The sequence below is a fragment of the Dermacentor silvarum genome, chromosome 6 (genome assembly GCF_013339745.2).
Source record: "Dermacentor silvarum isolate Dsil-2018 chromosome 6, BIME_Dsil_1.4, whole genome shotgun sequence".
NCBI classification, from domain to species: Eukaryota; Metazoa; Arthropoda; class Arachnida; order Ixodida; family Ixodidae; genus Dermacentor; species Dermacentor silvarum.
The window spans coordinates 26,176,905-26,189,423 of NC_051159.1; the positions used below are offsets into that span (position 1 = coordinate 26,176,905).

Consider the following 12,519-nt stretch of genomic DNA (forward strand, 5'->3'; position numbering starts at 1 on the left):
TGCAGCGAACATCGGTGGCGCTGCGCTGCGCTTCGTGCGCTTCGAAAATAGGGCACTGTGGAATTACAATAGGTACGAAGTGGTGAGAGGGATTTGGAAAGGGGTGATGGTCCCTAGTTTGACTTTCGGCAATGCGGTCCTGTGCATGAGATCAGAGGTTCGAGCAAGGTTGGAAGTTAAGCAGCGAGGGGTAGGTAGACTGGCTCTGGGAGCACACGGAAATACACCAAATCAGGGGGTACAGGGTGACATGGGATGGACGTCATTCGAGGGCAGGGAAGCCAGCAGCAAGATAGAATTTGAGGAGCGATTGAGAGAGATGGCAGAAAAGCGGTGGGCAAGGAGAGTTTTCAGTTATTTGTACATGAGGAATGTTGATACAAAATGGAGGAAGCTGACCAGAAAACTGTCAAATATTTGGACTGCAGGAGGGGTGCAAACCAGGAAACAGCGGTTAAGAAAAAGGTTAAGGAAACAGAGAGGGGTCTGTGGAAAACAGGGATGCAGACGAAATCAGCACTGGGCACATACCGAACTTTCAAGCAAGAAATTGCCAAAGAAAATATCTACGATAATTCTAGGGGAAGCTCTTTGTTGTTTGAAGCCAGGACGGGAGTATTGCGGACTAAGATGTACCGAGTCAAGTACCAAGGTATAGACACGTTGTGTTGTGCGTGCGGAGAAGAAGAGGAAACCGCAGAACACCTCATACTTTTCTGTAAGGGGCTTAACCCTACAGTGCAAGGCAACGGGGCTGATTTTTTCAAAGCATTGGGTTTAGGGACAGTGAAGGCAAAATAGACTTTAAGCGGGTAGAAATAACCAAACAGAGGTTATCTGATTGGTGGATAAAATTAAGGCAGGGGTGAAATTTCACCCACCACAAAGTACAAATTATCTTAATAGTCATGGCTAGGTGGCGTATGTCACCGCCCGATTTAAAGGGTTCAGCCTCATCCATCCATCCATCCATCCATGTGGAAACAAGATCCCGCGGCGGCATACCGCTGCAAACAAACATCGTACGTGTTTGTTCCGTGGTGTTTTGTTTTGCTCCTAAGTGAAGTTACGACGAGGAGAGTTCGCCAAAGTCTGGTACCTACTGTGAGCGGCGGGTGTGTTTGTGTACTGTGCCCCTGCGTTTCTCGTCGGACGTGGTGAAGTGATGGAGCAAAACCATTATCAGGATAAATGAGAAAAGCGTGCGCGGATGAAACCAACCTGCGAGTTTCTCAACAGAAAAGATTTGTGAAAGCAACCTCCAACGCAAAGATTCGTTGCTGCCAGCTCAGCGTGCAAACGACCGATCGTTGGCAGCAGTGTGATAAGATAGCCGAGCGTCTAGCGGCGTCGTTCGAGTGTTGTGTAGCACCGTCGATTGATTGCTTTCCACCAATGCTAACAATCATTGACTAACACGCGCTGCTTGAGCGAATGTCATTGGATTGTTAACGGTCAGGTGTTTGGAAGCAGTGTTTGTTTCCTTAATGTCAGCCTGAATGCTAATTTAAAATTATGACTGATACACTGGTGCCGTTGCAAGGGACCTTGGCATGAATTCGCGTCGCTGTGTGGCTTAGAACTCATCGCTCACTGCACGCGCCAGCTGTAGAATGCCTGCTGTGACACAATCGCGCATAAGTTGTGCTGTCAGCGCTCGACTTGCTTTCCCACAACACAGCTTTGCGATTTGTCGTGATATGTCGCTACTAAAAAATTCCCATGACAGTGAAGGCAACAGAGCCAATATGTACATTAAAAAGAAGTACGACAAAGTAGGCACAGCTGCTTGTGAACTGACTCCTAATAGTTCTACTCGTGTCTGCGTTAAATGTGTATGCGTGTTTTCTTGTGTGTTTGTGTATATTTGTTATTTTGCCCTTTTTTGTATTTTAGATCTTAGTTTTCGCGCTCGCGTTTGTGTTCATGTGTGTGAAAATGTGAGTTCTTCCGTGCGTGTATGTATTTGTTCCTATTTCTATCCTTTTATTTTTGCATTTGTTCTTGTAAGCATGCTGCAGCCACGACTTTCGACAATTCCATTAACTCGTCTCATTCAAAGCACCAAGTCCTGTGAATAGCAGGGCTGGTCTCTTCGATGTCATTAAAGCTATTCTCTCTTGTCTACATTGCCTCCTCAGTCTGCCACCTTGCTTTGTTTTCTCCTACTATTCTGACCTCGCTTCTTGTGCTGTTGCTGCAATGTGATTAATCAACTTGCACTAAAGAAAGTTCTATCAGCTGTGACAACAGAAACATTGACAGATACAAAATGTTAAAAGAATCACGTGGCTTGCACAGTTACTTCGTCTCTTTCCCCTGTTAATGTGTTTATGCATCAGTGCATACGGTAGCTTACCAGAAGTGCACATGAATAGGTGCCATATTGTGAAACAGCACCTTGCTATGTTGTTGCATTCAGTCTTTATAAACAGATGGTTTTGCTGCCCGTCACATGTAGTGGTACACATATATTGTACAGATTGTGCAGTGGGGTATCATTTCCTGTCATGACGCTTTCATCATTACAAATGCAGTTTTCTAGTGAATGGAGTCGAGCGAAGCAGTGCTGTGAGAGCTTTTGCAACTTTCACCATTTATTCCCCAATATCACTGTCTGGATCTGTCCGTCACTTTGCCCACGGCTTGTAATGAACAAAGTGACTCACTAAAACACGTTCAACTTTTTTCTGGTACGTAAATATGACAAAAAAATGCTAGCAAAGTTCATCACGTTAATAATTGTGCTTGCATTCGTATTACTTGCTCGAGTCTGATTAATAAATTGAAAATTGGCTATGACAACACTTCAATTTTCAGTGCAGACTGCTAACGGAGCCATAAAGCGTGCTCTGACTACTGCTATTTCACTATGGGACGCGTCAAACTCGACGGTGGCTGCCTGAATGAGCATTTTGGGCGTCTCTAAGCTAATGATGTTTTATATTTGTTCTCTTAATCGCATTACTTGTGTGAGCCAGATAACAAAATAAACAATGCAACCACATGAATGTGCTTTGGCATTCAAGCTGCTGACAGTGGCTGTCAGTTTGGTGTTGTCTGCTGCTATTTCACCACCACTCGCTATGACATGACTGTGATTTACAGTGCAGACTACTAACATAACCATAAAGCGTGCTCTGACTACTGCTATTTCACTATGGGGCACGTCAAACTCGACGGTTGCTGCCTGAATGAGCAGTTTGGGCCTCACTAAGCTAATGATGTTTTATATTTGTTCTCTTAAGCGCATTACTTGTGTGAGCCAGATAACAAAATAAACAATGCAACCACATGAATGTGCTTTGGCATTCAAGCTGCTGACAGTGGCAGTTTGGTGTTGTCTGCTGCTATTTCACCACCACTTGCTATGACATGACTATGATTTACAGTGCAGACTGCTAACATAACCATAAAGCGTGCTCTGACTACTGCTATTTCACTATGGGGCACGTCAAACTCAACGGTTGCTGCCTGAATGAGCAGTTTGGGCCTCACTAAGCTAATGATGTTTTATATTTGTTCTCTTAAGCGCATTACTTGTGTGAGCCAGATAACAAAATAAACAATGCAACCACATGAATGTGCTTTGGCATTCAAGCTGCTGACAGTGGCAGTTTGGTGTTGTCTGCTGCTATTTCACCACCACTTGCTATGACATGACTATGATTTACAGTGCAGACTGCTAACATAACCATAAAGCGTGCTCTGACTACTGCTATTTCACTATGGGGCACGTCAAACTCAACGGTTGCTGCCTGAATGAGCAGTTTGGGCCTCACTAAGCTAATGATGTTTTATATTTGTTCTCTTAAGCGCATTACTTGTGTGAGCCAGATAACAAAATAAACAATGCAACCACATGAATGTGCTTTGGCATTCAAGCTGCTGACAGTGGCTGTCAGTTTGCTGTTGTCTGCTGCTATTTCACCACCACTCGCTATGACATGACTGCGATTTCCAGTGCAGACTGCTAACGTAACCATCAAGCGTGCTGTGACTTATGCTATTTCACTATGCGGCGCATCAAACTCGACGGTGGCTGCCTGAATGAGCATTTTGGGCCTCTCTAAGCTAATGATGTTTTATATTTGTTCTCTTAATCGCATTACTTGTGTGAGCCAGATAACAAAATAAACAATGCAACCACATGAATGTGCTTTGGCGTTCAAGCTGCTGACAGTGGCAGTTTGGTGTTGTCTGCTGCTATTTCACCACCACTTGCTATGACATGACTGTGATTTACAGTGCAGACTTCTAACAGAACCATCAAGCGTGCTCTCACTACTGCTATTTCACTATGGGGCACGTCAAACTCGACGGTGGCTGCCTGAATGAGCATTTTGGGCCTGTCTAAGCTAATGATGTTTTATATTTGTTCTCTTAACCGCATTACTTGTGTGAGCCAGATAACAAAATAAACAATGCAACCACATGAATGGCTGCCCGAATGAGCATTTTGAGCCCGCCAACGATAATCAGGGTTAACAATAGTGTTTCATTCAGATATGCCAGCATTTAAATGTGTTTCTATGCCACTTCTTAAATCGAGCACAATGTGTGCAGGACGTTGCTTATCAGAATTGAGCTTCTATTATAAGGAATATGCCATAAATGGAACTGCTTATTTATTTGAGAGGTCACGGAATGGATGGTTGGCTGTTGCGAACCCACCGGCAAAATTTTGGTAGCCCTAATAAGGGCTGTTCTTTTGTTAATAAGAAGCGTTTATGCTTCGTCGAGTGGCTCAATGCCAGACAGCTCGCAGTCGTAGTCGCTTTCTTCAGTGTCATCTTCACCCAGCTGGATGATGATGGGTTGAATGTGCTCACTCCCAGACGTGTCAAGTCTGAACTTTGCCTCCAAGTCCATCACATGCTGAATGCTCTTTCTCCAGTCTTCCGCCGTTACCTGCTTGATTTTCGCCCTCAAGATGACGTCGACCGTGGACAGCTTGAAGTCTCTGTTGTCCGCAGCGATGCCATTTTTGACCTTGGCCCACACAAGCTCAATGGTATTAAATTCGCAGTGGTACGGCGGGAGCCTGAGTACAATGCAACCGGCCTTTACAGCTGTGTTGTCTACGATGTAGCTCAGAAAGCGTGACTTTACAGATGCCACCAGCTCAAGCAGCTGCTTCTTTATCATCCTTTCACCGTAGTTGATGTTCTTGCTTGTGAGCCACTCCTGTATCTTTTCCTTCTTCCAGGCTGTCGTCGGCAATTTCTCTTCTCGCCGGCTATGGTAAGGTGCATTGTCTAAAACAATGACGCTACCAGCTGGAAACTGCTGCAGAACGTCATTGAACCAGCCCTCAAAGCGATTGCCGTCCATTTCTTCGTGGTAGTCGCCTGTCTTTTGGCCTCGGAATATATCCAAGCAGCCGTCGACGAAACCATCCTCGCTGCCGATGTGCGTCACGATCAGGCGCTGACCTTTCCCAGAAGGTTGTTTTAGACCCGTCGTCAGGCCATTTGCTTGAGCGAACAGGCGTCCGCGCTTCTGCACCACGGTGTCTGTCCACACGATCGACCGTGTGTGTCCTGCCGTCACCCATGTCTCGTCCAGGTAGAAGATCTTTCGGCCTTCCGCCCGGTAGCGCTCCACGTCACGGAGGTAGCGATTCCGCCAATCGGTGATGTCATCCCTGTCGATAAGCAGCGAGTTGCGGCTTCTCTTTTCGTGCTTGAAGCCGATCTCGGCAAGCAGGTGACGCACAGTACACCGCCTTAGTGATGGTAGTTCCATACGCTCCGAGAACTCGGTAGTTACCTTCTCGACCGTCGGTATCTCGTTGCGGCGAAAGAAATCGTGCACACATGATCTCAGCGCGCACAATGTGAAGCTGTCAAACTTCGCGCTGCGTCTCCTCTTCTCCGCATTGCGTGGGCGCTTTCGCGAGGGCGTCGTCAGTTTGCCACCCGAAAAATGTGAAGCTTTAACTTCCTGCCTCACCCTGAACACAGTCCTTTCGCTTACACCAAGCATGTCGGCGACAAAGTTGCTCGTGTCCTCCACGCTGCGTTCAGGCTGCCTGTTACGTCAAAACGTGTAGCAGTGGAAGATCATGTTGCGTGAATCGCTGTTCAGGATGTGGCCGCTCTTGTTCTTGCCGAGGCTCCTTGGTGGTGTGGTCATCGAGGCGACACAAGGCTCGTTCGGCAACAAAGGATCGCGTTCCGATCTCACCTCGCTGGGCTCCATGGCGGAAAACTGGCACGGAATGCCGCGCGCGATCGTTCGCGAACTCACGAGATCGCAGGTTCGCAACCGCGAAAAAAAAATATATTAATTAAAAATAAGCCCAACACATTAAAAAATAAGGTTGTGCAAACACACAAAAAGTATATATGAATCTTATGCTATTAAGCCAGCGACTGCTACGCCCGGTGCCGTCGATCTTGCTCTGTAGCAGACGACGCACAGCGTTGTAGAAGGCACGGAGTTATTTTTCTCTCGCGATCCGGCATGTGCGGTAGCATTTCCATCATGATAGTTTTACCAAACCACTCGTCAAGATACACAAATCTTATTTATACCGACAAATACGCGCTTTAGAAGCAGTCACAATTTTTGAGTGGGACTATTTCTTTAGTCGCGGAGGAATTGGCTGCTGCGCTTCGGTCAACTAGGCGGGGCCTCCTCCTGTCTTCTAAAGTTGTACCCGACTATAGATATTTATGATTTTCAACTTCCTTTAACGATGAAGCAGTCAGTGTATATTCATGCTTTAACGGGCTTTTCTTGCGAGAAAAACGAAGGCAAACTGTTTTGTCTTTGTTTAAAGCCATGCTCGACCTATCACACCATTCTTGTATATTGTGCACTCTTAACCCTTTCAGTCACTGTGTACACAATTGTGTGCATCAATATATATAGTGCATCAACAGCAAAAGCACTGCTGAAAGTAGGGACATTTAAAATGTGTAGCATATATATATATATATATATATATATATATATATATATATATATATATATATAATAAACACTTTCGGTTAAAATTGTGCTGCAATTTTGGATGGCATGTGCAAAATGTTTTAGTAAAATGAGTGGGAAGGTAGACGGTTGGGTATTTTTGCTCGATGTCAGTAGGTTGCTGTATGTAGTGGGTTCATATCTTTCATTGTTTTCCACAATGTCATGCACCATGCATAACTTTCAAGTGGCTGGATAAGTGTTTTTCAAGCTTTTCAATACATGAAACAGTTGATGTTCTCATATGGATGTTCCTGTAGTGAATTTTCGCGTGGAGTCCACATTCCGTATACTTTACAAAACTCACTAAAGGATTGAACATTTTTAATCTTTGTTGCAGCTGTACACTTTCTATGATTCTGAAGATGCAAGAAATGTGGTGAAAGTAAGTTTTCAATCAACAGGCTAAAGTGGCGTCTGAAAGGGTTAAATCAAATTCGGTCTGGTAATGCACTGAAGCGGTCATGTACTCGAGCGGGCCAATCTCATAGGTGACGTCTGCTACACGGCGTAAGACGCGGTAGGGTCCGCAGCACCGCGAAAGCAATTTTTCGGAGAGTCCAACAATATTTCGTTCGCAAACAATCTAGTTTGTGTACCTGGTGTAACAACAGTTACAATGTCATTTATGTAGAGTAGAAACAGCAATGGCCCCGGGACGCTACCCTGGGTTGCACCGGTCGTTACGGGAAGACAGCTGGAGTTGTTGCCTTGAATTGAGAGAAACTGCACGTGATCGGAAAGATAAGCCGCTATCCAAGAACTATAATGTGTGGAAGATTGTCTAAGTTTTTGAATCAGTTTATAATGAACTACTCTGTCGAATGCCCTACTAAAATCTAAAAAAGCGTTAATTTGACTGTTACTCTCTAAGGTTTTTGCGAATGTATGAATTAACAGTTGTGGTAGTTGAATATTTTTTCTAAAGCCATGCTGGCAATCTGTTATTATAAAATTTCTAAAATTTTTGTGGTATGGTTGGCAATGATACGCTCAAATAATTTGCAGCAAGACGAAGTTAATAATATTGGGCTATAATTTTCAACCGACAAGGGATTGCCCCTTTTTAACAATTGGCACAACTCGAGCTGTCCTCCAGTCATTAGGCACTTTAGCAGACAACAAAGAAGCTTTAAACAGCATAAAAAGAAATCTACCAATAACTTAGGCATAACGCTTAAGAAACACATTTGGGAAATCATCTGGGCCACACGATTTCTTTGTCTTCAAGTTTAAGAGCACTGACACACTATGATATGAAATGTTCACTTCATGTGGCTCAAAAACAGTACAATCATACAAGTTATCCACGTTAGACTTACAAAAAAATTACTCCATCTCCCGCTAAAGGTAACCATGTGTGGATGCGAAGCAGCGGGGAGATGGTTAGCTTGAGCGGGAGATGGTTTCGCGGCAGCGGCCCGAGCGCTCATCGCGGCGCTGCACAGGAGAGAGAGAATGAGGCGCGCGCGTTCCGTCATTTTCATACCGCGGAACTACCGTGGCGCCCCCAGCGGAGTATGCAGCTGTCGCACCCCCTGTCGTGCGCGCCACTCCGGATTCCTAGAGGAGAGAAAGGGGGGAGCGTAGGAGATGAGAGAGAAGGGGAGGGGACGCGCATGCGGTGTGGGGGTGTGGCACGCGGGTGCCACTCCGTATAATATTCCTAGAGGAGAGAAAGGGGGGAGCGTAGGAGAGGAGGGAGAGGGGGAGGGGACGCGCATGCGCTGTGGGGGTGTAGGACGCGGGAGGGACGGACAGATCTGCCCTCAAGAAATGCTTCGCATTTAAAAACGTTATGAAATAATTAAAATGTTCTGCGATTTCATTCGTGTGTTTGATAGTAGTTCCGTCGATCCCTATTTCCATTATAGGCCCCTTCTTGTCACTCAAGTACCTCCAAAAATTTTCCGCGCGTTTTTCATGAAGCCAGGTAGTACTTTTTAAAGTAGCAATCTTTCTAACTATGAACACCTGATGCCAATTTGCTTTTTATTGCACTAATAAGCTGCGGCAGAGCCCGCTTCGTTTTGTTCCTTTTCAGTTGGCGCTTTAGTTGCAAAATGTTAGGCAACATCCACGGCATTTGTTTGCTGACATTCTTTGTTTTGTTAGGCAAAAGGGATAAACATTGCCCAGAGCGTGAAGACGTCCTTCTCACTATCACCGAAATCACTCAGGCACGTTTCCATGTATTCTATTATGTTTGAATCATCATCCCATTATAAAGTAAAAGGGGGCAATGTTATATGTGGGGACAATTTTTTGTAGTTATATATTGTTCTAAAGAATGCGTTTGCGAAAGTCAGATTTACAATTTCAAAACGTAAACCTGAGATCAATTGAAACAAGTTACTGAAATCTTCCGATTCTGTATTCAGAGCAAAAGTTGCTTACCAGAGCTAGCTAAGCGTAACAAAAGTGGCAAAGCCAGTTTTTGCACACCATAGCAAGTTAGATTTAAGGGGATGCCAGATCCAATAATTTACCTTCAGGATGCTATTGCGTGTTTCAGTTTGAACCTCATAGAAATCGGCTACATTGCATGTTTCTCAGCGCAGTATTATTCATGTTTTTTTTCTTCCCGCTCTCTGCATAACAGAGTTCAAAAATGTAGTATACCAAAGTTTACCAGGCCTAATGTATGCTTCTAATGTTTTCTTATTGTTTCGCTGAAGCCGTCGGTAATGATTTTGCGACTTTCAGTGCATTGAGCATTTAGCTCAGAACTGTTGCTCATTTCGTCGACTTTCGCAATACACTCTGTGCAGCTCCCAAGGTATACGCAAGTGTCAGTGCCGTCGGCCAGTTCCGCCGCAATGCAAGACCGGCATAGCCTGGCTGCACCAACACTGCACTATCAGGGCGTTCACGACCGCGCCCTGCGGCCACCACCCGTGCCAGTTTCCACGGCGAAGCCCAGAAACTCATACTCCTCCAGTCAGTACTCCTTCGTTTTAAGATGAGTAGTAACGTTTAAACTGCTCATTGCGCAGTCAACTGTTATACCATGCGTCTCAGCTAACGTAAGCCAAGCTGCTCAACGCAAAAAAAATAAGGTGCACGATGCGATTACAACACCTACGTGGTTGACCATCGTGGTGGTGTAGTGGCTCTCGTGTTTCGCTGCTAAGCACGACGTCGCGGTATAAAATGTCGGCTGTGACGTCAGCGTTTAGATGGGGGGGTGGGGGGATGCAAAAACACTCGTGTACCGTGCACTTTTAAGAACCCCAGGTGGTCAAAATTATTCGGCATTGCGTGCCTCGTAATCATATCATGGTATCGGCACGTAAAACGCTGTAATTTATATATGTGAACGAGAGAAGGAAAACCGAGCGGCTGGATTTTGTTGATCATGACCATATAAAGTCAACGGACAATGATGCCGAGGAAAGCATCCTTCGGGGTTTAGTCGTCCGAGGTCTGACGATCGAGCACTGTAGGTCTTCAAATTGTATCTGCCACCGTGTATTTTTAATTTCTTTTGTAGAACAGCTTGGCTAGCGTTAGCTCGAACAACGTATGGAACATTTTTCTAGATATATGCTAAGCATTGCACATGGTCTTTTCGCAAGGAAAACAAAGCACTGCAGGACAGATCTGAGGCGAGGTTTCAAGATTCCTGGCAGAAAGCTGGAATGAACTCACCCTTTTTTTTTTGCTTGGGTTCCATATTAGACAAGGAATCGTGGTGCATTGCATTATACTTCATGGGTTACATTATCGGATAAAGTGTACCTTCTTGTTGTGCAACTGCACATGTGCTGTTCTGTGCAATTTAAAGACTGTTCTTGAGTAAGCGTCATTCCACGCGAAATGCCCGAGCCCAAAAAGCGACCATCGTGGATTTTCTTGAAAAAAGTTGGGCTAGATGGATATTGTGGGAATAAGGTTTCACCAGAGTAGTCTGGTTGCAAAAAATGTTTTTATCGAGTGAGCGCTCTGAATTTTCCGCGAAGACGCATTAGTTGGTTGGAGGAAAATTTTTTTTTATTCAAGTCTGAAAGTAGGTGTAATAACAAATTTTATTTTAGAGTATTCTAGAGGCATCATTCTTTCATATACTGTGAAACTGAATGCATCTTAGAATTTATCGCGTTTATTTGGATCAGTAAAGAAAAGCAAGAAATGTTGCGTTTTCAGAAATGTTTTCACATAAACTGCGCAAATTTTTCAATCACAATATTTTTTTCTGCCTTTTTGCATGGTGCCATAGTGTATGCTAAAAATAATTTGAAATTCCTAAGGCATGTATTTTTTAGACAAACAGCGCCAAAGTTGGCAAAAAATGGATTTTTTGCGAGATTCAGGCCACATTTAAGCCTTAAGGCGCTCCAGATAAAAATAGGTAAGATAGCTCAATATGCGCACAGACCTCTTAGCTTGTGATTGAGAAATTTTTATTTGAGTAAATTTTGTTTGAAGCGAGAAAAACAATTTTGAAGTCAGCAATCAACATGATCAGTAGGTCGTGCCGCCGCTCCCCTCGTCGTCCGCTCGTTGTCGGCTGCTCGTCGCCGTCTGCCGACCAGCAGACGGCGACCAGCTATGTGACATATTTTTATCTGGAGGGCCTTAAGGCTTAAATGTGTCCTGAATCTCGCAAAAAATCCATTTCTTGCCAACATTGGAGGTGTTTGTCTGAAAAAATATATGCCTTAGGAATTTCAAATTATTTTTATCATACACTATGGCAACATGCAAAAAGGCAGAAAAATTTTGTGGTTGAAAAATTTGCGCAGTTTATGTGAAAAAATTGCTGAAACCGCAACATTTCTTGCTTTTTTACTGAGCCAAATAAACGCGATAAATTCTAAAATGTATTCAGTTATCACATTATATGAAAGAAGGATGCCTCTAGAGTACTCTAAAATAAAATTGGTTATTACACCTAGTTTCAGACCTGAATAAAAAAAATTACATCCAACCAACTAATGCGTCTTCGCGGAAAATTCAAAGAGCGCTCATGTGATCAAAACATTTTTTTCGGCCCAAATAATTTGGTGAAAACTTATTCACACAATGTCCATCTAGCCCATTCTTTTTTCTAGAAAATCAACGATGGTCGCTTTTTGGGCTGGGACGTTTCGCGTGGAATGACCCGTAACTGAGACGTTGCAGCTGCACGTTGCATATGATGACTGGGGTTCTAAGTGTAGGTTTTTTTTTTTCAAGCCTGCAAGTGGATTATGTGATTGTTTGCATTAGTCACTAAGTCGCCCTTCAATGGCCAAACTTGGGCTTGCAATGTGCCCATTCAGACAGTTTATTTTTTTCTTAATTTATTTATTTGTTTATTTTATTTATTACAAATACTTTCAGAGCCCGAAGGCATTACAGAAAGGAGTGGTTAATACATATACAAGTGTGCAATAATACAATTTATGAAAATCCAAGTTAACAAAATACGTAATCTTGAATGACGCTTCTGAACTTAGTGTCGATAATGGGAGCGATGGAGGCAGGAAGGTGGTTCCGTTGTGCGCTGGTTTTGGGAATAAAATAATCGTTATATAAGTTGGTTCGGCAAAATGGCAC

At 44.0% G+C, this 12,519-nt stretch overlaps 1 protein-coding gene across 1 annotated transcript in view; it reads left to right on the plus strand.

The window, feature by feature from the left end:
• The window catches only part of LOC119455336 (kinesin-like protein KIF2A), an 85,978-nt gene that overhangs the window by 30,900 nt on the left and 42,559 nt on the right, over positions 1–12,519 (plus strand). Inside the window, exon 4 of the mRNA XM_037716725.2 lies at positions 9,750–9,918. Within this exon, the coding sequence (XP_037572653.2) occupies positions 9,750–9,918 (169 nt within the window). The remainder of the gene's footprint in view (positions 1–9,749; positions 9,919–12,519) is intronic.